This window comes from Halictus rubicundus, chromosome 2, assembly GCF_050948215.1.
Source record: "Halictus rubicundus isolate RS-2024b chromosome 2, iyHalRubi1_principal, whole genome shotgun sequence".
Classification (NCBI taxonomy): Eukaryota; Metazoa; Arthropoda; class Insecta; order Hymenoptera; family Halictidae; genus Halictus; species Halictus rubicundus.
The window spans coordinates 25745215-25773072 of NC_135150.1; the positions used below are offsets into that span (position 1 = coordinate 25745215).

Here is a 27858-nt window from a genome sequence, read left to right on the forward strand (position 1 = left end):
TTATTGGGAAATATTTCCAGGCATCCCTGACCCTTGCGATCGCCGACGGCACACGTACACGCTGATCAGGCGGTGTGTGAGTGTGCCGCGGCACGGCTATTCGAACGAAGCTACGACAGCGCCATCCATGTTGACGCGCCGCTCATGCTCCTACAGGCCTCTCTGGCGGACAACATGCTGCCGAATATAGCTAATCATTTCTCGATGACGCAAAAGTAGGACTTCTGAGGACCTTTCCACCCTAGATTGAACCTTTATCTAGCTCTTTTCACTATGGAAAAGTCCCGTCTCTGCATTATTGGGAAATATTTCCAGGCATCCCGGACCCTTGCGATCGCCGTCGCACACGTACACGCCGACCAGGCGGTGTGTGAGTGTGCCGCCATGTCAGTTTCCATAGCCTCCCTGAGAAACGACGTGCTGCCGAATATTGCTAACCGTTTCTCGATGATGCAAAAGTACGACTTCTGAGGACCTTTCCACCCTAGATAGAACTTTCATCTAGCTCTTTTCACCATTGACAAGTCCCGTGACTGCATTATTGGGAAATATTTCCAGGCATCCCTGACCCTTGCGATCGCCGTCGGCACACGTACACGCTGATCAGGCGGTGTGTGAGTGTGCCGCGGCACGGCTATTCGAACGAAGCTACGACAGCGCCATCCACGTTGTCGTACGTCCGTACATTCTCTCTTCCTCTGTTTTACCAATACAGTGTGTTGCTCGATACTGAACTTTGGAAAACGTTCCTAGCTCCCCTACTGGACAGAAATGTTACTATTTAGCTTCCTCTAGCGGCCGTTCGTTCTTTCATAGCGTGACGATCATTATTGTGTCGGGGCATTTGGAGCTTGCCCTGGTCAGGTTCGGTTCCCTCCCCTTAACGCACGCTGCTACTCCCGGAAACGGTGAACGAGAAACGGTCGATCGAAACGCGAAATTAACCGTCCGGCCGAGTCGTCGCGGACTTCGCGCGAGTTTAAATGCCAAGCGGTGTAACAACGGGAAAAGTTACGCGTCGCAAAGTTGCCAGGAAATACGTAAATATCTGCATTCCCGTTTATAAATAGCCGGCACAGCTATACCGACTACGGCACGAATATTATTCATACCGTGCCGTGCAAACTATAGCTCGTCGCGTCGTTTGGTCAGCCAACCAGAGCTCGGCGAGGCCGTTCAAATTATTATGAGATTGAAAATTGCGGGGATCGAGACCTCCTCGAACACTTATCCGTTCGATCGAGAACTCGGAGGATCGTTGCGGAGTTGCGACGACGACGGCGAGACGGAACCAATTCCGTTTTCGCGATCTTACGAGAGGAAACGTAAGCCGAAAATTTCTCGAAAACGATCCTAAGATGTCCGTCCCCCGCAGAATCACCCGAAAAATCCGCTTCCCTTCACCAGCCGACTCAACGCGAACCTCAAAAGGTCAAATTCACCTTTTCAAACTTCTGTGTACAATTTCCTGCATAGGGCAAGGAAGGGACCCAATTACTGTGGGTGGAGCAATTACTGTGCCTATATTAACCTTTAGCACTCGAAGCTATTTTAACTCTGAAACGAAACTTTTCTTCGGACCTAGAATATTTCCCTTCTATATATGTTCTATCGTGCTATACATAGGAAAATGGTGCAATTTACTCGTACAATACTGAAGTGTTTAGTAATCATCATTAAATACAAACTTTAATAGTGTGAAAAATATTTTAAATAATGATACAGCAATTTTTAGTGGCGTCTTAGAGTCGCCATTCGAGTGCTAAGTGTTAATTGTACTTATTTTCAAAGCGTATTGAATATTACGTATATATTAACTGATTTTAATGAAAAAAATTTAATATCTCTTTTCTAATATTCATTGTGCTTTAACACGTTAACTGCAAAATATCATTCCCAGAGATTCTTACAAAATCAGAGTAATTTAATTAATGAAAGCGAAACTAGACATTTTAAATGTATTATAGGGGATGCTGTTTCAACCCTTTTGAATTCTAAATTCAAAACCCTTCTAACTTTTGAAGTCTAAACCTAGTCAAAAATCACTGTCAGTCATATGTGACTGACATGGCAGTTAACGTGTTAAGAATAAGTATAATTAATATAGGCACAGTAATTCGTAGCCCCACGGTAATTGGGTCCCTTACACTATGCATACAATGTATTTTTCAGTATTTATTTTCGTATGTATAGCATGAAAAAATATATGTAGAAGGGAAATATTTTAGGTCGGAAGAAATGTTTCGTTTCAGAGTTAAAATAGCTTTGACTTAGGAAAAAGCCTGAAAAGGGTTAACAATAACTTTTTTTAAGGACCGGTCATGTTGACCGCGCACGGTACGAACAGTTATACAAGAAATGTCGAGAAGTGAAGGGTTTAGTGTTAAATATTAGGGGGGCCCATAAGTAATCAATTATTTTGAAATCTAAAATAAACTTTGTAGTAAATTCCCGCAAATTTTCAATCCCCCTCTTATAGAAATCCAGGGTTCAAGCAAAATATGACTCAAGGTGCCTCCTTACATCTTCTACGGAATGTTTTATTTCTTAAATAATGCTCCAGAGATCTGAAAAGATCAGAGGAAGCAATATCCGGTGAGTACAGGGGGTGCGGTAAAACTTCCCATTGGAATTCTTTGATTTTTTCCCGAGTGAGTTTCGCTGTATGGGGCCGGGCATTGTCAATTTCCAGTATTACACCTTTTCTGTGGACTAAAGATGCCCTCTTTTTCAATAGTTCTGAATACAGCCGTTGTAATTGCTGACAATACAACTGAGCAGTAACTGTTTCTCCAGGTTTCAACAACTCAAAGTGAATTATGCCACGACACCAAATGCACGGTAACACCTTTCTAAGTGATAAGCTAGGTTTAGGGGTTGATATTGCGGTTAGATTTGCAGAAACCCATTGCTCGGATCGCTTTATGTTATCATAAAGAATCCATTTTTCATCCCCGGTAACGATTCCGCTAAGAAATGGATCTCTACGAAATCTGGATAGCAATGAACTGCAAATTGACGAATATTCTTGTTGGTCTCAGATAATTGACGCGGTGCCCATATTCCTTGCCTATATGCCTTTCCCATTTCGTGCAGGTGCCTTCGTATAGTTGACCATGTGGACCCAAGGCTTCTCGATAATTCTTCTATACTTAATTTTGGATCAGCTTCCACTAGAGATTTTAGGGTGTCATTATCAAATTCAACGTCCACTTCGAGGCCTGTCAGGGAGATCATAATCACCAGCAGCAAACCTTCCGAACCAACGTTGACACTTGTCGACCTTCGATACATCTCCATAAACATCGCAAATTTTCCTTGTTGTTGCATTAAATCTCGCACGACAATGAAAAAGTATGCAGTGACGAATATGATCCTCGGAAGGTACGGACGCCGCCATTTCATTACAGGGTTGTAAAAGAAAAAGATACTTTCTAGAATATTTTGAACACAGACCAAAGACAAAACAGAACCAAAGGCGAAACAAATTGTTTGCAAATAATTGATTACTTACGGATTCTTAATAGATTATTATACACTTCCTAACAGATTCTTTTCGCTAGAAATCTCTATCCAGGAGATGTTCTTCCAAAAATCAGTCGACCAACAACGGAAGCCATTCGGAACTGGCTTCGATCGGTGCTCTCCTCCGTAGAAAATTAGCCGCGGGCAACTAGATATTTTTTTTTTTTTTTTAATTTATTTATTTATACAGGTCGCATCAACAACTAGGTCATTAGCGACCACAGATATTATATCATAATGTTACATTATTATATCTTTGTACTTAACATATAAGTCACTTATAAGTATACTGAGGAGAACAAATTTTGTACTTGTTATATGTATACAATATTACAAAGTGTGAAAAATTTTTGTGGATTTTAGAAATTTTAAGACTTGGTCTATATTCGACTTAACATTGAAACAATCATTTAAATTGATGGGGATAGCCAAGCGTCTTCTTTGGAAGGAGGAAAGAGGGCATTGTAGGATGAGATGTTCAATTGAAAGTGGTGTATTACATCGGGAACATACGGGGGGAGGGTCTTTTAAAATTTTATGTGAGTGGGTCAGGTTAGTGTGGCCAATGCGAAGTCGGGTGATGACTACCTGGTCTCTTCTGTTAGTAATCGGGGGACAGTCGTTATTACGGAGGTCTTGTCTTACCAAGGATAGCTTAGAGGGAGGAGAATTAGACCATTTATTGTTCCATCTATCCCAGATTTCTCTTTTGATTTGTTTATTCAAATCTCTGTAAGAAGCCAAGTTGTTTGAAGGTATTTCTCTGGAGGCCTTTTTAGCCGCATCGTCCGCTGATTCATTGCCCAATATGCCTACGTGGGAGGGAATCCACGAAAAAATGATTTCTTTGTTGTTATTTTTAGCTTTGATTATGGCATTGATGATATGTGTAATGATGGGGTCTTGGTTTTCCGAGTTAGATAAGCTCTCTAGGACACTAGCGGAATCAGTGAAAATTATCACGTGAGGGTCTTCAGCAAATGAAATGGATTGAACAGCCTGTAACATGGCATAGGCCTCACAAAAGAAAACAGAGCAGGAGTCATGAAGTTTGAAAAGTTTTCGATCATTGGGAAATATAACAGAACATCCACATCCATCGTTGGATTTGGATCCATCTGTGAAAACTTGGATATGATTAGAATATTTTTGGGATACCTCTACGAAGATATTTTTAAAGATAATGGGGTTCGTGAGATCTTTTTTAAATTCACATAAGGAAGATTCAATTTTTGGAGGGAGGAGAGGACCATGGTGGTTCAGTTAGGGGGACAATAGGAAATAGAGGAGGGAAAGATTGAATAGTATCTGAAACGTAAGATTTGATACGTTGAGAAAGAGGTTTCGGGAAATTAGATGGCGAGGTGGAGTAGATATGATCGAGATGGTTCGAGAAAACTTTAGAATATGTAGGGTTAGACGGTGTGGATATCAATTTTGCAACGTAAGTTAGACTAAGCTGTTTTCTTCTAAACTCCAAGGGGATAACATTACTTTCGGCCAGGATACTAGAAATAGGACTAGTTTTGAACGCTCCCAGAGCAAGCCTGAGACCCGTGTTTTGAACAGAGTTTAGAGAGCAAAGTAGTGAAACTAGATATTTTGCTAGAGTGTTTTCATCTCCGAAACGAGCGTGTCGGGAAATCGAATTTTCTCGCGAGACTGGACGCGACCGCGGCAGAAAGGAAGCGAAAACAACGCGTAAAAACGGGGCCGTCCCTTTTTCCACGGAGTTCTCGAAGCGGTGGAGCGCGGTGGAAAGTTGTCGAACAACGAGAAGCTCGAAAACACGGTCCCGTTTACGATACGGCATCGTTTCTTCGGCGAACCCGATCGGACACGTACTAATACAAGCTAATAGAAGTTGGACGCGGTCCACGGTTCCCCCCGGAATCGCGACACGAACCTGTCCTTTTTGCTGGTCGATACTCCATTGAATGGTACCCCGCGATAAAGCCGACCACGCCTCCACGATTCTTCCTAGCTCGAACTCCAACGGAAACTGATTTCTCTCCTCTCATTTCCACGACTCGGCTCGACCCTGCTCTGCTCTTCTCTTCTCTTCTCCGGTCCCTATTTATTGGATCGTTACGCGAGCAACGCCGGTGACTTTTTTCCCCCTCGGAATTTCATTTTCCGAGGAGGCGTGGAAACAGAGCAAACTCGCACACGTTGCCGTCCCGTCCGATCAGAACCGTGCGTTATAACAAAGAAATCATTTTTTCATGGATTCCCTCCCACGTAGGCATATTGGGCAATGAATCAGCGGACGATGCGGCTAAAAAGGCCTCCAGAGAAATACCTTCAAACAACTTGGCTTCTTACAGAGATTTGAATAAACAAATCAAAAGAGAAATCTGGGATAGATGGAACAATAAATGGTCTAATTATCCTCCCTCTAAGCTATCCTTGGTAAGACAAGACCTCCGTAATAACGACTGTCCCCCGATTACTAACAGAAGAGACCAGGTAGTCATCACCCGACTTCGCATTGGCCACACTAACCTGACCCACTTACATAAAATTTTAAAAGACCCTCCCCCCGTATGCTCCCGATGTAATACACCACTTTCAATTGAACATCTCATCCTACAATGCCCTCTTTTCTCCTTCCAAAGAAGACGCTTGGCTATCCCCAACAATTTAAGTGATTGTTTCAATGTTAAGTCGAATATAGACCAAATCTTAAAATTTCTAAAATCCACAAAAATTTTTTACACATTGTAATATTGTATACATATAACAAGTACAAAATTTGTTCTCCTCAGTATACTTATAAGTAACATATATGTTAAGTACAAAGATATAATAATGTAACATTATGATATAATATCTGTGGTCGCTAATGACCTAGTTGTTGATGCGACCTGTATAAATAAATAAATTAAAAAAAAAAAAAAGAACCGTGCGTTACCACTAGACGCGGGATCGCGTTCTCGCTCGTATCGCGACGATTACAGCAAATAGGAAATCATTAACGAATATCTCGCCCGACGTGATTAAATTCGTATTAGACTTCGCTGTTGAAAGCCTATCGATACGCGGTAGAGCGCGACGCCGACGAAACTAGTCGAGGATCGATTCGAAATTGTTTGTTTGGCTCGAGCGCATCTTGAAAGCGATCTTGAGCCTCCTTTCGCCTCGAGTTCCAACATAGATCGAAGAAGCGTCGCGACGCGACGCGACGCGGCGACTTGGAAGCCGACGCGAAACTTTGATTGAGCAGCCTCGTAAATAATTCCGAGCTACCGTAGACGCTCGGCTATAATGTTTCTTTTTGTCCGCGCGTCGTTCCTATTTCCCGATTTCCAGGAGAACGGAAACAGACGAAAAAGGAATCGGCTATAAATCGGCAACGGTGTCGGAGGAGCGTCGGGCTCGATCGAACTTGGCTCGGATCGCGTCGAGTCGATGCATGGCATTTCGGCAGAAGATTTGCGGTACGGTCGCGGTCGCGGTCGCGGTCGCGATCGTGTCTCGTCGCGTCATTACCGTTTCGTCGATTTGCCAAAACGAGACACTTATTCCGCGTTTAACGACAAGCGGGGCCGAACCGAATCGCTTCGTCTCGCGCGGCTCGTGCAGCGGGCTTACTCTTCTCGAACGATCAAACCCATCGATCGCGTGATTTCTCGGCTACGAGTCGATCCAAAATCTCGGGTGATTCGATAGCCCCGGGCGATAACGACGAATTACATTTCATTTGACAGTGGTCTAAAACGCGAGTGAGATTTTGCCGAAATACCAACTGTCTCGTATTGACTTGTGTCGAATGCTTATTGCTTTCTGAATATCCATCAACCTTGAGAATGATAAAATTAATCAAATTTTATAAGTACCGTTACTGTAATAAACGGTCAAAGTTGGAAGTTTTGGAGACAGCCTTTCTGATGGAAAAAATTGCTTTGCTTCTTTGAGATGCCCTGACGAGCCTTTTTGATATTTTCCTTCCAATTTTCTTTTAAATGAAAGGTTTATCTTTAAGCTATAAATTACCATTGTCGATGAAAAATTACTATTCATGATGTATTAAACACGTTATGCCAAATGCAATGTAGAAAATTTTCGAAATTATCAAGACTTCGCAAGGAATATCTTCTGTATCATACGAGATCATGGAATTCTACAAAATGGAGTATTTTCAGCATACTTTCTTCTATATAATCGTGCAAGAATTATTTCCAATTTCGTCTCATATCACAAATTATTATTGTTTAAAGTCGCCCGCGTCCGTGCGGCTATGCGCATAGGTCCTCGGACACTTCAGTATACTTTGTCCATTAGTTCAGTATATCTTCTGAGACAGAAGAGATCATGGAATTTTACAAAATGGAATATGTTCAGTACACTTTCTTCTATATAATCGTGCAAGAATTATTTCCAATCTCGTCTCATGTCCCAAATTATTATTGTTTAAAGTTGCCCGCGTCCGTGCGGCTATGCGCATAGGTCCTCGGACACCTCGGTATACTTTGTCCATTAGTTCAGTATATCTTCTGAGACAGAAGAGATCATGGAATTTTACAAAATGGAATATGTTCAGCACACTTTCTTCTATATAATCGTGCAAGAATTATTTCCAATCTCGTCTCATATCACAAATTATTATTGTTTAAAGTTGCCCGCGTCCGTGCGGCTATGCGCATAGGTCCTCGGACACCTCGGTATACTTTGTCCATTAGTTCAGTATATCTTCTGAGACAGAAGAGATCATGGAATTTTACAAAATGGAATATGTTCAGCACACTTTCTTCTATGTAATCGTGCAAGAATTATTTCCAATCTCGTCCAATGTCGCACGTTATTATTGTTTAAAGTCGTGCGGCTATGCGCATAGGTTCTCGGGTTCTTCGTCGGGACTCTTTGACGACTAAATAACACTTTGGGCACTAAACCAAATTTTTATTTAAAGAGCGATTTTTCAAAAATTTAGAGGAATAATATATTTACTGAGCTGAATGTGTTCCTAAAAGTTGTTACATTCGGAAATATACTTATCAAATAGTAAAAAAAAAGCTATTAAATAAGCAAAAAGTATGGTACATTATGCACCGTTAAAAACGATTACTTGTTAATATTCTACGCCCGAAATATCACTTCGATATCTTTAATGGTTTCGAAGTTATACCAAAATGGCACTAAATTTCGCGTTTTGGACCACTGTGCGGCGAATAATTCTCCTCGGAATAGGGAATATTATTCTTGTGACAGGTTTTCGTGGTAATATCCGGGGCTATCGGCCGTTTCGAAAGTTCTTTGTTCCGAGTATGAAGGATGACGGTCGTCGGAGGGCTCGTCAGCCTCCCCCGCAAACCCTTGATCGCGGATAGCGGATCGCGTCGCGTCGGGGGAAGTATAGAAATCAGTGTCAGGGAGATTACAATGGCAACCTCTGGCCCCCGTTTCACCTCGTTCCTCTTCCCGTATCCGCAGTCATTATTCTTAGCCTCGTTCTTATCTGGGTCGATCGCATAATCGACGGAAAATGTGCGTGCACCCGGAGCCTCCCACCCTCCGGATAATCGACCCGAATGTAGGACCGTAGTAGGGTCATGCTTAGTTCGTTTCTCCGCGGTCGTGGTCGCGATCGTAAATCCCGATCTCGTCGAATCTTATAATTCATCAAGTTCGTTAAGGGCAAGGACCCTCTAGGAATGGGACTTTATTGGTTACGGTCGACCATCTGCGAGTTTTTCGGCAGTGTCTTTCTGCCAACGCTATCAGATCGGTTTGCATGCGGCAGGTAGCAACAAGCGTAATTAGAAGGTTTCATGACTCATGTGTACAATTTTGCCTCCCAGGTCGATGATACCGTATCGTAAAGTCCCAGTGCCGAAGGGCCAGGTAGTCATTAAAAGTCGGTAAGAACAAACGGCCACCCTTATCCTAAGTACATAGAAAAATGGGATAAGGGGTGACAACGAACGAGGACCCAAAAAGATAGTATAGTCACAGAGAATTCAGAGCACAAGAGACTTTCAGACCGTTCAGTTCAGTTAGAGTATCAGCGAATCATTCGCACGGTTTAGACAGTCGGTAGGATAAGGGACCCAGTTACTGTGGTTGTACCAGTTACTGTGCGTATATTCATTGTACATATTTTTAAAGTATAATGAGTATTAACCCTTCGCACTCGAAGCTATATTAACTCCAGAACGAAACATTTCTTCCAACCTAGAATATTTCCCCTCTATATATTTTCTTTTTCATGTTATACATACGAAAACGGTGCGCTTTTACTCGTACAACACTGAGATGATTAGTAATTTATTAAATACAAACAAGTTTATTAATGTAAAAAATGTTTTCGATAATGATACAGCAATTTTTAATGGTGCCTTACAGTCACCATTATAGTGCTAAGGGTTAAAAAAAGAGATATTAACATTTTTTCCATTAAAATCAGTTAATATATACTGTGTCCCACGAATATTGTCCACTTGAATATCTTGTTTACTTCAAACAATACGAGAAAATGTTACGTACAAAAATATCAGTGTACGTCAGATTCAGCGCGAATTTGAAGTCAGCAGAAGTAGTGTCATCCAAGTAAAAGTCATCCGTACCACGTTAGCCTTCACCCAGAAATCACATGACATGGATTATGTAAATCGTGTTAGATTTTGTGGATGGGCTCAAGAGCAGCTACAAATCAATCCACCTTTTTTCTCTTTAATACTATTTACCGATGAGGCTATTTTTACCAGCACTGGGCGCGTTAATTTACATAACACGCATCATTGGTCAGTACAAAATCCGCACTGGCTACGAGAAATTGATCGTCGAAGACGCTGGTCCATTAATGTGCGGTGTGGAATCATAGGGCAGCAAATAATTCGGCCTTATTTGTTCTTGCCGAGGATAGGAGGGGGAAGAGAATCTCTCCGCGGCAGCCATCTTGTGACGTCATACTTGCTTCAGAAAGCGGGTTTTCTGCCGAACATTGCAAATTACTCCACGATGAGGTAGAAATTCGCAATTTGGGCTCCATACAGACGTAGATTGGACTTTTAGGAAACACAAGTGACCACTTTTAAACTGCTCGTTGCAACATTGAAGCGTCAATTTGTCAAGATTTCGACCCTTGCAAGGTCATATACGTATATCGCAGAGAGATTCTCTTAATTTCGCGAGATTTAGTGTTCGTATCGAAAAAAGGGCTCTGTACAGACGTAGCGAAGACATGTAGAAACACGGTGGTATGCATTTTTAATTGGTTACTTACTTAATTAAGACGTAAAATGTCTAGAAAAAAAGGGCACAGCGTAACATAGCGTGACAGTCAAGGCCAAATGCCTGCCTCCTTGAGATTTCTTTAACAAATAAATGTTTTCCAACAAACAAATATTTTCATTACTTTTCGGCCCCCCTAATAAAGGTATCCTCCCACGGTCGATGATCTGTTCAGCGAAAAGAGGATAATGATAGAAGATAGAAGGTAGAAGGAAGCGCGTGGCACGGCGTTTCCTGAAATCAATGATGTTTCAAAGTGGAAACTCTTCCCAGTTCCTCGACACTGTGCTCTCTCTCTCTCTCTCTCTCTCTCTCTCTCTCTCTCTCTCTCTCTCTTTCTCTCTCTCTCCCGCCAGAATATTTATAGCGATGTATTTTCGGCGCAGACCGAATACGGCAGGGATCTGCGGTTCAGCGAGCAGTGGGACCGTTTGCAGAAGGAGTTCGCGTGCTGCGGGGTGACCGGTCCCAGAGACTTTGGCGGCGCTGGAAACTCGCGGCCCTGGCCCCAAACCTGCTGCGGGCCCAGCGGGAACGCGACCGACACCTGCCAGCAGCCGTACGCCAGGGGCTGCGACGAATCCCTGATCAGATGGCTGCAGAAAACCGCGGACCTGCTCTTCGTCCTCGGGTTCTGCGTGATCGCGTTCGCCAAGCTCTGCTTCCTCGGGATCCTACGCTACGAGATCAGGGAGATGATACAGAAGATACGACTGCTCCGGGAGCCACCCCCGTCCGCCACCACCCTCGCTCAATCCTCCTCGTCGCAGGTCACGCCGGAAGCGATCAACAACGGGAGCGTCGTTCGACGGACCACCCTCCCCAACGCTCTTACCCCTTCCGGTAGGTCCACGCTCTCTTCTTATCGGTGTACGAACACTTTGTACACCGACTGTACGTGTAGGTTAACCCTTTGCACTCGGCGCTATCTTCATTCTAAAACTAAATTTTTCGTCCGTCCTAGAATATTTTCATTTTATTCATACGAGACTGATCCGATCTCCACGTATAATATTTCAATGTTCAGTAATCTGTTACATACCAATTTTGTAATGTTACAAACATTTTGTAAAATTTCTCGTAATTTCTTCGAAATAATACCGGAATAATTTCTAGTGGTGCTTCAGAGTCACCACTCGAGTGCAGAGGTATAAGAGACCCAATTACTGTGCGTACATTAATTATACTTGTTTTTCAAGCATAATGAATATTAAAAAAGAGATAGAATTTTCCATTAAAATTAGTTAACATGGATGTTATATATCTCTTTTTCAATATTTACACACAGTAACTGGTACCCCCACAGTAATGGGGTCCCTTACTTATTATAATTATTCGTAGATTTCTTAGTTAGAATTATTCGTAGCGTTTCCGAAAAAAAAAGAATGGGCACGAACCCGATTAATACGATCTCTATCGAATTCGTATCTTCCGTTTGAAAGAAACGTTGCAAACGTTGCAACAACCGTGCATTAGTTCTCGTTCGGTAGCTTGTAAGATTTCCGCAATTACAACGGAAAGTCGGCTGGCACCAATTCTACAATGTAGAAAGTTTGCACGTCGCGCGTAATCGACGGTAAAAACGTTACGTTGCGCACGCGTTCTCGTTATTGAAATAATATCCTGCTTCACTTTCAACGATTACGATCCACGAGCCGCGGGCACACCGATGGAAATTCGACGGGTATTCGTTACGAGTTGGCCGCGCTTTATCGCTCGCAAAACCCTCCCGGGGCCAATTAGAATTCGCGAGATTACTTCGGAAGTAGAGCAAACGAGCTTCCTGTCCCTGCAGCCGATAAACATATTTTTCTCCGCGGGATCGCGTGACGGAACGGCGATCGGCACCGATCGAAATTCTTCTGTGCAATCGGCTTTATCCTTGGCGATTCGAAACTGTTCTCCCAGGATTTTTGACAACGTTTCGAGACTAGTGTTCCTTCTCGAGAATTTCTCGAGAAATTTTATAATTGATTATTTCGCATTTCTCGAGAAATTCCAGTATTTCCCGAGAACATTTCAATCTAGGAAAATTCTTATGAATCTCATTTATTTGATAACATATAAATTCTTAAATTCTCTTAATTTCTTGTTTAAAACTTTAGAAAACCTGAATACTGAATTGGGTAATGAGTTTCTTGTTGTTATTCGAGAAGAAGTATCTAAAAGAAGAGACAAGATTGTTGTATCCCTTATGAAATATCTGCAGAATCCAGAATCTCTGCAAAAAGATTCAGAGGATACATTTTTTTATTTAACATTCAAGGCAGATATGTATAAAATGGCAAAACAAATCCTAAGCAGACTTTTTGGAAAATATGACAATGATTCTTATGAAAATAGTGAAAAACTTTCAGATTCTCAGAATGAGGAACTATCACTGGAAAAACAGTTAGAATTAGAAATTGCAGACAGCCTTCAAGAATTTAGTGTCAAGAGTTTAGCGGCAGAAGAAAATAAATTCCGGACTCCAACAAAGGAATTTCAAATTTTTGAGTTCACTGGAAAAAGGACACCTAATCTTCAGCAACTTTTGAATGTCTATATACGATAAAGCCAACGTCCACGCAAAATGAAAGAAATTTTTCTACAGCTACAGATTATGTTACAAAAAGAAAAGAAGTAGATTGTCTGATTCTACATTAAACGCATTATGCTTCTGAGGAAGTCATTTCAAAACAAAAGCGTAATGTTGTCACTTTACAAAAGTTTGGTAAAAGTTTCCCAATATTTGTTTATTTTATTAAAAATTCTCGGGAATTCTCGAGAAATATAGCCTTATTTCTCATTTCTCGAGAAATGGAAAATGTTGAGAAATCAGGAACACTAGTCGAGACAGTTTTCAAGATCGTGCACGATCGGCGAGTTCGAACGCTCTGTTCGCTCGTTCGATTTTGATAAGAAATGAAAGAAATCGCGAAAAGGGGAAGTTTGCTCGAAGATCCCTGGCGTAATTATCCACGGGCGAGATTCTATTTCGACACTGTTGAAATACCAGTCGTGGAAGCAAGCGGAAGCCGTAGAACGATAAAACGTGCGACACCGGAGTAATTGGTTTTTCTGCGTTTACGTTATTTCCCGTTTAACTTTGCTCGTTGATCCGATCTCCTCGCCTCGATTGTGCGAGCGTTATCGACTGCGAAGCCGATAAACTGCGACAGAAAGGACTGAGAAAGAATGCCAGTCGAGGTCGACCTTAATCAACGTTTATCGAGCGACGTGTATCCGCGACGAAGGCGCGTGCACGCGAGAAATCTACCGATCACGGGGACAGACCTGTCTCGTCTCGTTTCGTCTCGTCTCGTTCCGTCTCGTTCCGTCTCGTTCCGTTGAAAAAGCTATTTTCCGTGTTGCCCTTTCCACGAATTCTCTGGACACGGAAACAAAGTTCTTCCCCCTTTTGAGTTTAGCCTTTCACTTTTCGCGTTTCGACGAATCAGAAAAAAGAAACGCGCAACGGACAGATTCTAGAAGCAAATTCTGTCGGCAGAATTTGGTTACCCTGTGTTTTAGTGTTTACCCTTTATACACAATCAGCGTCTGACCTGCCTAGCACGATCTGACCTGACCCTAAACTAGCAGTCGCCATTTGTGCCCGAACTTCCGTACGACTCTGCAGTCCTCTATAGTGATTTCTCTCTACAGGATGTTCATTTGAAAACTTCCCAGCCGAATATGTTGAAAAGTATGAAAGATATTAGAAAAGTGTGAAACACTTGTCCAAGGATTTCAAGGGGGAATGACGGGGGCAGTATCAGTTTTATATTTGGGTGGCGTTTACGAGGTCATTTGAAGGTCAATTTTGTTTTTTCAAATGGAAACCTATATTCTTTATCATTACGTACTTATTGTACGTAAAGAGACCAGCAATTTTCGTAGGATACTTTTCTTTTCTCTTTTCTTTTCTTTTCTTTTCTTTTACTAGTTTCCGAGATATTTAAAGAGAAATACGGAACAGAGAATTATTATCGGATCGGTCCTAATTTATGGCTCGCTCCCAACGACGCGCCGCGTAAATACGTAACCGAATCGTAACAATCTTCTTGATTGCTATGATAATAGAGAACGGTCGTCAAATTCCATCGAATTTTTGGAAATCGCTACGATGCATCGGGAGAGATGTCGGGGAGTTTCGCGTTATCGACCCCGTCGCCCCGTCCTCGTTCCGGAAAACTGCTAATTATTCGCCGAGTTCTCGGTGAGTCGGGATTGATTACGGTTTTTATCGGCGAGCGAGAAGCGAGGAGGAGCCCGGCAGCTCGTAAAAATGAACGATCGCCTCGTTCTATCTCGTGACTCTGTCGGCACCTCGTTAGGAACGTTTCCACTGGCACCGTCTCGGCTCGAAATCTTCGATTCCGTGAGAAACGAGAAAGCGAGACGCGTTCGAATACTCGAGATTCGTGAAAATTTGCCTTTCCGTACGCGTAAACGACACGTGTCCGATCGAACACATCGACGCGCCGCACAGTGGGCTATTTGGACAAAATCGGATTCAAAATCAAGGAACTTTGGATAGGAATGAGGCAGAGCGATGAAATTTTTTTGAAATGAAAGCTGCAACTTTGTAGAATATGGGAAAAATAGAGAGATCGCGGTACGAACGTTTTTTAACCTCGAGAAAATTCGTTAAACGCGCACAAATTCAAGAAAATTTTAGTTTTTCCAATACCACGCGCGGAGAAAGTTTCTTTTTAACATGCTATACATCATTTCCCATAGATTATTTCGCGCTGATTTCAAGTCTGGTCTCAAAATTTGTCTACGACCTCAGGATTTTGCAAAAAGTAGATTTTTGTGACAAAAACAAATGAAGTCATTTTTTCGTTGAAATGATTGGATGGTAATAATCTCCCTATTTTTCCCATATTCTACAAAGTTGTAACTTTCATTTTAAAAAAATTTCATCGCTCTACCTCATTCCTATCGAAAGTTCCTTGATTTTGAATCCGATTTCGTCCAAATTGCCCACTGTGCGCCGCTACACGCCACCGATGTTTATGGTTTATTTATGTTTTGAATTACGAGCCATCCGACGAGAATAACGACGGACGATTTCGAGCGTAGATGACGGCGTCGTAGATTTGCAGATGTTGCATACATGGATACTCGAATTCCTCGATAATTTGGCGATCGCGCGCTTTTCGGACAAACGAAGCGTCAAATATGTTTCCTCCATCTTTGAAACTTCCGACGTTAGCTCAATGTTGCTTCCGACGTCAGCTTAATGTTGAATGGATTTCAATTGTTTATAAACCGTCGCGTCGTACGAGGGTCAGAATATACTGGGAAGGTCGGACCCTGAGCGCGTATAAATGCTAGATACAAAAACAGGGTAACCAAATTCTGCCGACAAACTTTGTTTACCCTGTTTTTATGTCTGGCGTTTATACACCGTCAGCGTCTGACCTGCCTAGTATAATCTGACCGTAATACATATTTAGTAAATTCTCACGAGACTGACTCGATATTACAGTACGAAGAGTTAATGGCAAAAGTGAGTTGGTGAAATGAACACTAGGCTTACGGAACAATAAAAGTGACTATGCTACATTGCGTTGTAAAGATAACAAAATTGTAGTTATTTAGATTTTCAGCCATTTTTATTGTAATATGTGGTCATAGAAACGAATCTATTGAACCATTCTTCTCAAGTGACAATTCACGTAATTTTAAATTATATTCATGATTGCCGCTGACGTGGATCTGACGTTTTCTTTTAAACAACACACGATGGCAACATTGATATTTCAAAACAAATTTTATCATTTTTATCCTTGCTTTAGCGATACAAGTTCGCGGCAACCAGCTTCAGAATTTCATTATTTTCGCCGGTACTCAGCATTAGAAACGGAAAAATCTGCCGGTCGCGAATCTGTTAATAATTGTAAATTTAAAACTGTCGAGTCCGTCATTTTGACGGGTCTCGTAAATCTAGTGTTAAAAACGGTAGAAAGACTAAAACTATTTAACACGTTGAACGCCGCGTCAGCCATACGTGGCTGGCGGAATTATTTGTGCAGGTTTTCAAATGAATTTTTACGTTGATATATTCATTGCACTAAACTTAATTAGGATCTGTAACATGCAAGAAAGTTGGAGGATTACTCACCATCGTAGATTTAATTTTTTGCAATTTTTATATCATTAAATAACTTACTTTGATTTTATGGAATTTTTGGGGTTTCTAGCTTGGCGTTCAAAGTGTTAAGAATGTTTACCCTGTTTTCGTATCCAGCGTTTAGAGACCCTCAGCGTCTGTCCTGCCTAGTACAATCTGACACTTAAACGGTACTCCATCGTCGGTATATATTCGGTTGTTTCCGACGATATCATCGATGCTCTCTAGGCGATAAAGGGTCGCGCGATCTTGATAAAAAGTTTCGGCGCGTTGCGTGTCGCGCGCCAAATACGAATACGAATATTTACCGGAGAGTCTTTGGCCTCGTTTATCTGCTGGAAAGTACGACCTTTGTAGTCGCGCGGGTGGCTCGTAACCTCTCTGTTTAACTTAGAATTCCGCTATCGTTCCTGTAATTATGGTTTGCCGGCCGACGCAGCACGAGGCGAGGCGAGGCGAGGCGAGGCGAGGCGAGACGAGCCGAGTCGTGGCGGAGTGCTAAATACTTATTATCCGTGAGCACGCAACGTCCCAGTTCTTCGACGCTAATTGGAACCGTGCTTACCGAGCACGGGTTTTCGTTAAAACACCGAGCACTGATTTGCGGATCGAGATCGCAGAACGCCACGGGACTTCCGTTTAGGTGGGCGCGCGCGCACCCCTTCATCGTTTCCGTTCGTCTCTCTCTCTCTCTCTCTCTCTCTCTCTCTCTCTCTCTCTCTCTCTCTCTCTCTCTCTCTCTCTCTCTCTCTCTCGAGCTTTTGTCGATCGTCGTTCCATACGCTCGTAACGGCCGATTTGCTCGAAACGATAACCCGGCTTCGCATTCCCCGCGGACGCGTGCATAATTCCACTGACCAGCAAACATCTGCTTCCCATTCCGATAACCGATAGGCGATTCCCTAAAGATTTTCGAGCGTAGGCTCTCGTTTTTCCCCCGGCGGCGAAGTCAGATTTCTTTCTCGGATACTTGTTTTCGAAAATAAATCGAGAGATACCCGAAATTGGCGAGTTTACGGTGTCCCACGCGAGAAACCTTTCGCGCAGCTTTTACGATCCAGATGTATTAGGGGGAGCCATAAGTAATCAATTATTTTGAAATCTAAAACAAACTTTGTAGTAAATTCAAGTTTTGGGGTTTCTAATTTCAAGTTGGGTTTCCCAAATGGATGGGAAACTGATGGAGAGAGAGAATGAGAGTGCAAGAGAGGAAGAATGAAAGTGGGACTTGGATAAAAGGGACGAATGCGAGGGATGTAGTGTCAGTCGGTAGAGAGTCAGTCGAGAGAGTGTCAGTCGGTAGAGAGTCAGTCGAGAGAGTGTCAGTCGGTAGAGAGTCAGTCGAGAGAGTGTCAGTCGGTAGAGAGTCAGTCGGTAGAGAGTCAGTCGAGAGAGTGTCAGTCGGTAGAGAGTCAGTCGAGAGAGTGTCAGTCGGTAGAGAGTCAGTCGAGAGAGTGTCAGTCGGTAGAGAGTCAGTCGAGAGAGTGTCAGTCGGTAGAGAGTCAGTCGAGAGAGTGTCAGTCGGTAGAGAGTCAGTCGGTATAGAGTCAGTCGGTAGAGAGTCAGTCGGTAGAGAGTCAGTCGGTAGAGAGTCAGTCGGTAGAGAGTCAGTCGAGAGAGTGTCAGTCGAGAGAGTGTCAGTCGGTAGAGAGTCAGTCGAGAGAGTGTCAGTCGGTAGAGAGTCAGTCGAGAGAGTGTCAGTCGGTAGAGAGTCAGTCGAGAGAGTGTCAGTCGGTAGAGAGTCAGTAGAGCGGGAACCGCGAGCGAGTGAGTCGACGAGATACTGAATATTGAATTGTCGTTTGAGAGTCCAGTTATCGTAATAGAATAAAGTAGTTTAGCGAAATCGGTAAGAGATCACTCCACCCGATACGTCACACCTAAGACGTAGGAGTTTCTCTTAAAATATTCCTACAGTAGTAAATTCAAGTTTTCATTTCTTAATTTATTATATAATCTCCTAATCATTATCAAGGACAGTTTGCCATCTCTCCTGCAAATTTGCAATACCCCTCTTATAGAAATCCAGGGTTCAAGCAAAATATGACTCAAGGTGCCTCCTTGCATTTTCTACAGAATGTTTTATTTCTTAAATAATCCTCCAGAGATCTGAAAAGATCAGAGGGAGCAATATCCGGTGAGTACGGGGGATGCGGTCAAACTTCCCATTGCAATTCTTTGATTTTTTCCTGAGTGAGTTTCGCTTTTTGGGGCCGGGCATTGTCAATTTCCAGTATTACACCTTTTCTGTGGACCAAAGATGTCCTCTTTTTCAACAGTTCTGAATACAGCCGTTGTAACTGCTGACAATACAATGGAGCAGTAACTGTTTCTCCAGGTTTCAACAACTCAAAGTGAATTATGCCACGACAGTCCCACCAAATGCACGGTAACACCTTTCTAAGCGATAAGCTAGGTTTAGGGGTTGATATTGCGGTTCGATTTGCAGAAAGCCATTGCTTGGAACGCTTTATGTTACCATAAAGAATCCACTTTTCATCTCCGGTAAAGATTCTGCTAAGAAATGGATCTCTACGAAATCTGGATAGCAATGAACTGCAAATTGATGAATATTCTTGTTGGTCTCAGATAATTGATGCGGTACCCATATTCCTTGCCTATATGCCTTTCCCATTTCGTGCAGGTGCCTTCGTATAGTTGACCATGTGGACCCAAGGCTTCTCGATAATTCTTCTATACTTAATTTTGGATCAGCTTCCACTAGAGATTTTAGGGTGTCATTATCAAATTCAACGTCCACTTCGAGGCCTGTCAGGGAGATCATAATCACCAGCAGCAAACCTTCTGAACCAACGTTGACATTTGTTGACCTTCGATACATCTCCATAAACATCGCAAATTTTCTTTGTTGTTGCATTAAATCCCGCATGAAAATGAAAAAGTATGCAACGACGAATATGATCCTCGGAAGGTACGGACGCCGCCATTTTATTACAGGGTTGTAAAAGAAAATGATACTTTTTAGAATATTTTGAACACTGCTTTACCGAAAACTGTAAAAGAATACGTGTTTCCTCTTCATCGGTACAGAACTAAAGGCAAAACAAATTCTTTGCGAATAATTGATTACTTATGGGTACCCCTAATAGAAATCGTTAGAATCGAAAGTACGATGTTTCTCTGAAAAAAATAAAGATTTTCCAAACCGAGAAACAAACGTAAAAAAATTGCCAAAAGACGTCATCAGCGACTGTACTTCGAAAGAAGCGTCGGAGCAAAAAGGGAAACATAGAAGCTACTTATGTACCTATCCGTCGTCCATTTGCCCGTGTGTTTGCATAGAAAGCAAACTCTGAGAATCCGGTGGAGTTCGTGAAGAAGGCACTCGAATCTCCCTTTCAAAAATATTTAATCTCACTCGAAGGTAGGCGTCGCGCGTCGCCTAATATCTAGCGCGACGCCGAAATCTTTTGCGCGTATTTCCGATCGATGTCACCGGCAGATATTTATCGAATCTATCGAACGATGAAAGAACAGTATGAAAAAGTCATCCGATGTAATCTCGTGATTCGCTGCTTCTTCAGCACGGCGCACAGTGGGCAATTTGGACAAAATCGGATTCAAAATCAAGGAACTTTCGATAGGAATGAGGTAGAGCGATGAAATTTTTTTTAAATGAAAACTGAAACTTTGTAGAACATGGGAAAAATAGGGAGATTATTACCATCCAATCATTTCAACGAAAAAATAACTTCATTAGTTTTTGTCACAAAAATCTATTTTTTGCAAAATCCTGAGGTCGTAGACAAATTTTGAGACCAGATTTGAAATCAGCGTGAAAAAATCTATGGGGAATGATGTATAGCATGTTAAAAAAAAATTTTTTCCGCGCGTGGTATTGGAAAAACCACAATTTTCTTGAATTTGTGCCCGTTTAACGAATTTTCCCGAGGTTAAAAAACGTTCGTACCGCAATCGCTCTATTTTTCCTATATTCTACAAAGTTGCAGCTTTCATTTAAAAAAATTTTCATCGCTCTACCTCATTTCTATCGAAAGTTCTTTGATTTTGAATCCGATTTTGTCCAAATTGCCCACTGTGCGGCGCGCTTGTCCGCAACTCTGTCTCCCAGGTACGGCGTGCCTGGCCGCGCATGGCACAAAAGCCACTATAGTGGTTTCTACCGTTCAAACAGACGCTTTCCACGGAAGCCACTATAGTGGCGTACAGTGCTTAAGTGTTTAATCGGGACGTTGTTGGTCGAAGATGAAAGTGTCGATATAAATAAGATGTAAATCAATAATAAATAGACTGCGGATCTTCATCCAAAACAAAACACATTTGCATTGACCACAAGACACAGGAGCGAAATAAAAATTTCTCTCTTCTTTTTTAACACGTTCGTCACCAGGTCACCCACATCTGGGTGACGGGTATGCTTCCGCGGGTGAAATAAATAAATAAAAATATATTACAGTATTTTTATAATATGAAAATCGAGACCAATCCGTTGGTGGCCTTAAATCTTGTTAACCCTTCGCACTCGGCGCTATTTTCATTCTAAAACTAAACTGTTCTTCCGTCTTACAATATTCTAATTTCATTCATACGAAACCGATCCGATTTCCACATATAATATTTATATCTTTAGTAATCCATTAAACACAAATTTTGTAACATTTTTTTGTAATTTCCTTGAAATAACGCCACAACAATTTCTAGTGTTGCTTCAGAGTCACCACTCGACTGCTAAGGGTTAATCTCTGTCCACTGCTTTAAATTGTGCCGACCCATTTTTGTGATAAACCCATAGAATCCGCAGTCCGATGGTAAATAACGCCCGGTCGATGATTCGTAGTCCATAGATTGCGAAGCGCCGATACTTTTCTACGTATTCCGGCTGGTTTCAGGGAACGCGTCGTTTCTGCTGCAAACGGAGGACTGTAGCGCGGGTCGGCACCTCCTGCTGTCGAATACCCTGCAGGACGGGGGCGCGGACAGCGACACGAACAGCCACTCCGGGTTGATCGTCGAGGAGACGACGCTGACGTCGGCGAGCCACAACTGCAACGCCCGGGAGAAGAGCAACGGGAACAACAACTACGAGATGCGGGAGTTCGGCAGGAGGCTGCTGCTGTCGAACGGCGGCAGCCCCGTCATGGGGATAACGACGGCCGGCCAGGGCAGGCGCACCTGACTATGGAAGTGGTTGCGAAACACCTCGAACCGTCTCCTCTACAGGAGCAACCGGTCCGCTGAGATCACCGTGTATAAGTAAGCTCGCTCGCGTGCGCTGCCCTCTACGCCCTACACGCGCCCCATACCGTATATTTCGCTTACGGTTCATGGCTTGTGACGAAACCTAAGCGTAAACAGACCTCTCCCCTACCAACTCCCCTGCCGCGAAAAACGACGCGAGCCGCTCCTCGGATTCCTTTGCAAGCTGAACCGGAACTGGGTCAACCCGTGCCACCTTGAAACCGCTCCACCCGGGCCAGGGATATCGCCGCCCGGCTCCCGATTCCCGGATAAGGTCTAGCGAACTCGTACAACAGTCCCTATATCCCGAAGACAGTGTTCCCGACGCGCGGTGACTCCGAAATCCGGCAAACCCCGAAAAGGCACAGACCACTTTGCCGACAAAGGGCCTAGCCGATTAAAAAGGTCGAGCCTGCCCTTAGTTTTTCAATAATTGATGAACCATTCGAAAGATGACCAAGAAAAACTCCTCTGAGCAAAATTTCAACCCCCTATCTTGCCCGTGAGGGTAGCAAGAGGGCGAGGGCATTTTTCCGATTTTTTTTCACTTTTTACGACCACGTTTGCAAGAAAAAATCTGAAAAAATTGTGAAAAATCTGTCCTAGGATCCGAAATATGCCACATTTTTTTCAGAATTTTAGGAAGAGCATCAGAGTGCGGAAAGTATGCGGAACGCGCAAAATCTAATTTACCCTGTAACTACCCCCACGGGCAAGATAGGGGGTTGACATTTTGCTCACAGGGATTTTTCTTGGTCAGCTTTCCAATGGTTCATTAAAACACGTTGACTGCCATGTCACCCATATGTGGGTGACGGAATTATTTGTCCAGGTTTTGAAATGAATTTTTACGTTGATATATCCACTGCACCAAATTTGATTAGGATCTGTAAAATTCAAGAAAGTTGGAGGACTACTCAATATCACACATTTAAGTTCTTTCAATTTTTATTTCATTAGAAAACTTACTTTGATTTTAGGGAATTTTTGAGGTTTCTAGTTTGGCGGTCAAAGTGTTAATCAGTGAAATCGGCTAGGCCCTTTCTGTGAACGCGTGTGTGGACGTCTAAATTAAAATCTGAAAGACGGTACAGTGAATTCTCGATATATGTCAACAACGCTCGTGTATCATCCGGGAGACATACCCGAGCCGCGTTTATGTTTACGCTCCTCGGCGTCCGAGGCCTCTCGAGGCCTCCCCGCGGTAGTGGGGATAATTCCACGACGCTTATCATCCAGGCCGTGGCGACATATATATGGAGAAATCACTGTACTCGTATTTTTCGGAACAATCCTTCCTCCCCAAAGCGAGAGAACAAAACCTGAGTCGATTCACTGTCGGCTCCTGGACGAGCGAAAAGAATTGGACTTGCGAGAGGAATTCAAACGTCGACCAGATTCGGAGACACGGTCTGGCCCAGTTTCGCGATACGTTAACATACGTTTAAAACGTAATATACGTTTCCGTACGTCGAGTGCCGGTAACCGAAACGCCCCGTACAGTAAATTATCGTTGTACGTCAGTGCCAATCTCACGTTTATAAGTCAGTGGAACACCTCACACCACCGCGGTGAGTGGCCGAATCTCGAGAACAACATTGTCGGCTATATCGGTGTGAGACCAGAAGACTTTATTTATTTTTCGTTACTTTTTTTATGAAACTTTTACCAACATATTCGTGGCATTTTTCTGATTAAAATGAAACCAAATATGATATAATTCCGATGATATTTGCGTGTGTAACGAGCGATGAAAGTTACTTCCCATAACAATTACATTAACGGAAAATTAGTGTAAATGTGATCCGAATTATATCGCGTTTGATATGATTTTAATCAGAATAATGCCACAAATATATTGGTGGAAGTCTCATAAAAAAATAATTAATAATAAAGAAGTTAAATTTTTCATTTAAAGGCCCGCGCTCACGCGGGCTTCGATCTGCGCCAGCGGCCGCGACTCTCAGCGGCTCTTTCCTTCCCATACGCTGTGCTTCTCTGTGTTCGAAACTTTTATCGCTCGTTACACAAGTAAATATTATCGGAATTATATCAGTTTCGTTTTAATCAGAAAAATGCCACGAATATGTTGGTAAAAGTTTCATAAAGAAATAACGAAAAATAAAGAAGCTTTGTAATTGGATCAGTAGTGGTCTTCTGGTCTCACACCGATATAGCCGACAATGTGTGGCACACTCCTCGTCGACGACGGCCCTCGAGCTTCGCTGTCCGCTTCTCCGTGCAACATTATATCGGAGACGGATATTCCTTCCGTTTGAACGTCAGTCGCGTTTGTATGTCATAGGTTTCTTATGACTTACAAACGGTATGACTCTTAGGTTTCCAGCGTGGCCTGTGTATTTCAAATGGGACGCTCGGCGAGAACCACCGATTCGTACGTCGGTGAAAAGAACGGCAGCAGTGACTTACAACGATAATTTACTATACAGTATACAGTATACTGTATACCGTCGGCGAGCTTTCCGAGACGAAGGACCAAACCCACGGACGACAGGCAGAAAACGGTAGCGAGAATCCGGCAACCGGACTTCTCATAATCGAGCAAACTGAAAAAAGTCCGAACGGACGAGAATACAATAATTAGATCGTAGTGTACAGAGAGAAACTAAAGATATATGTACGTACATACCCGTGAACACTCGCGCACGCATACCCATACGCGTAGACGAACGGACGAACAGACGACTTTTTCAATCGAGACGATCGGAAGCAGCGCATCCATTCCTAAGAAGACAATACACGCGCTCGTCGGAACGGTAGACTAGCCGAAAACGAACCGGAGGACACGTTCGAGCTATTGATTTTTTCTTATATCCGCGATCGTGTTCCGGTTTCGCAGGTGCATACGCCGATTCCCCATCGAATCCGGAGAGGGGTTCGTGTTCGATTGCTCTCTTCGTTTCTCTCCGTTTTCTTTGGTCGTTCGAGTCGCGAGCCGCCACTCGCGGCAACTTCTTTCTCGACCTCTCGACCTCTCGACCTACACGCGCGCGCGCGGTTCGAGCGACTACGCGAAAACCGCGGGACAATGGACGCGCAGAAAACAAAGGGAAGAAAAGAAACAAGAGCAAAGATTCGTCTCTTCGGAGTGTCCCGACCGCGCTGTCGATCGACGAGCAATTAACGCAGCGCGCGTTCAACACCTTTTCCGTTCTTGTTGTTTTGTTTTTTTTTTTTCGTCCTTCTCGAACGATGGCGACGCAACGCGAAAGGATCCTCGAGCAGAGAAAAACACTCGACGAACGCTCGAATCGCGCGCACGACGTACGCGTAGCTTTCCTCCCCGAATGCAATCGCCGAGCACACTCGAGATCACTCCGGCCAGACTACCGAAGACGACGCGTCGTTCATATTTTTCTATTCAAATCCCCGTCCCGTAACACCCTACTCACCTAACACTAAAAACCGCCGACACCGTTAACGAGAGATCTCGGGAAGTCCAGGAAATTCGAAACCGATTTTTCAGTCGTCTCGTAGCGATACGATCCGAGGGAGCGAAGCGGCCCACGGTGGTCCTAATCGATGAATTAGGAGCAAAGAGGTTCAAAATTAAAGGTAAAGAAAATACGTATCAGTGAATTTTTGATGTACTATACATCCCACAGGGACGGAAAGTGTCCTCTGAGTCTCATTAACAATGAAACGAATGACGAACGCAAATATCGCGTCGCAACGCATAATTGTTTTAGGTTACTCGATCGCTTGTCGCGAAATAGTGTATGTGAAAACGTGTGTTCCGATTACCTGGCATTAGAAATACTTTTATATTCATGATAATATGAATTCCATAGTTGAAGGTAAATATAAAACGACAAATTTATTTCAATTTAGTGACTCGTATTATTATTTCTACTTCGGGACATCTTGATACACATGGTCCTCGGTACTTTTGTAAACTATTCCGCGTTTTGCGGAGTGCAGAACCCAAGTTACTAAACGTTACTAATTCAAACTATTTTTAAGCAAGAGTAACACTCCTGTACTCGATACAAATTCAATAGCTTTTCGCCTTTAGTTGCCATTTTGTGAGAAATAATTTTTTTTGTAGACAGAGTGCGCGCTACAACTCGGCGGGACATGGTTATTCACCTGAAGGAATTAGGTCTTATACAGTCGACTGTGACCAAGAATCGTCATATACGGGTAAATTATTTAGAGAATGAGCTAGAAAGTGCAGGAGGTCAAAATTTGTCAAGTGAAACGGGTGCCCGCGGGCAAGTAGAATACTGAATTATCATCAGAGGAATGCTAAATTGAAAAATAATCATCTGTCCCAGTAAGTCATAAATTTTTTAATCATAAATTGCATCACCATATCTCGGAAACTATTAATCGCATCGACTTCGTTATGGCCTCATTCAATTTAGAATGAAAAGATATATAAATAATGGTATTGTGCTCAACAGAAAAAATGATTTTAGTATTTTTTCCTCCTAATTCGTCGATTGGGACCACTGCTTCACCTTCGCTCCGGGAGATTTCACAATTTTCTTGGTTCCCGAGATCCCGCGTAAACGCTATACAGGATCGTGGTCTATCGATTTCCTATAGGCGCAACGATCGATTGCCGCGCACACGCTCGCGGATTCCAATTAAGAGGAGAAGATTGAACGGAGGACCGCACCGGAAATCGTCGGACCATGCCAGTCCGTAGATTTCCTCGGGCCGGATACAGAATACTCGTGCTCGATCGTCGATCGATTGACTACTTTCGGGAACGCGTTAGGCAGCGCGTCGTCCATGTTCCTAAAACCCGGCACAGGGAATGACTGCAGTGAATTTCCGATATAAGTCCCTACGAGCCTCGCGTTTACCGGTCCCTGGAACTACCCACACCACCGCGGGGTATACTCCGCGAGGGCGCCGAGGAGTGTAAAAAATTTCTTTCTTCCTTTAATTATTTTATCAAGCTAAAACCGATACGCTGGTGCCCTTAAATCTTTTTAATATGTCCACTGCTTTGAATTCTGCTTACCCATTTTTGTCATAAATGCATCAAATCCGCAGTCTACTCATTACACAGGTAAATATCATCGGAATTATACCAAATTTGGCTTCATTTCAATCAGAGATATGCCGCGAATATGTTGGTGAAAGTCTCATAAAGAAATAATGAAAAATAAAGAAGTTTTGTAATTCGATTATTGTTATGTTATGTTACACTCCTCGGCGACTACGTGCAACACGGTATCAGAGAAAGACATTTTCTCAGCCTTCTTGTCCCTACTCGTCATTTACATTTCCAGCGTGAACTGTGCATTTCAAATGCAACGTTCGCCGAGAACCACAGATTTCGTCTAAATGTCCCTCGCCGGAACGGCGCAAGGGACTTATAACGCGAACTCACTGTGATCCGTAAACCATTAACCGACCGACTCGTCGATCGTAAACTAGAAACTCAAAACTCGAAACGGAGGAACCCGCGGACCCGAAACCGAACAGCTGTCCCACTAGGTAACGTTCCGAGACAACTTTCTATCGTTCTACAACATTTTTTAACCCTGTATACACTACCGCTCAAAAGTATCCGGACACTTGCGAAATATGTATTAGCATTGCATAGAAGTTACTGCAGTGCCTAAAATAGTGACTAAAATCGATTTTTATTAGTTTCTTATAAAATATCTAACGTCTTAAATAAAAATTTACGTATGTGGAACTTACCAATAGTACACTAAAATTAATTACGAAATTCATCGACGTATCCATCAAGGTGTCCGGATACTTTTGAGCGGTAG

The 27858-nt window shown here is 42.9% G+C and overlaps 2 protein-coding genes across 3 annotated transcripts in view; one reads left to right on the forward strand and one right to left on the reverse strand.

Annotated features, from left to right (window-relative positions):
• LOC143365797 (uncharacterized) overlaps positions 1–27858 on the reverse strand; it is a 91126-nt gene that overhangs the window by 46757 nt on the left and 16511 nt on the right. The gene's annotated exons all lie outside the window — the stretch shown is intronic.
• LOC143365814 (uncharacterized) overlaps positions 1–27858 on the forward strand; it is a 47884-nt gene that overhangs the window by 13367 nt on the left and 6659 nt on the right. Inside the window, exons 2-3 of the mRNA XM_076806364.1 lie at positions 11145–11601; positions 21751–22114. Coding sequence (XP_076662479.1) covers positions 11145–11601; positions 21751–22037 — 744 coding nt within the window. The 3' untranslated portion in view covers positions 22038–22114. The remainder of the gene's footprint in view (positions 1–11144; positions 11602–21750; positions 22115–27858) is intronic.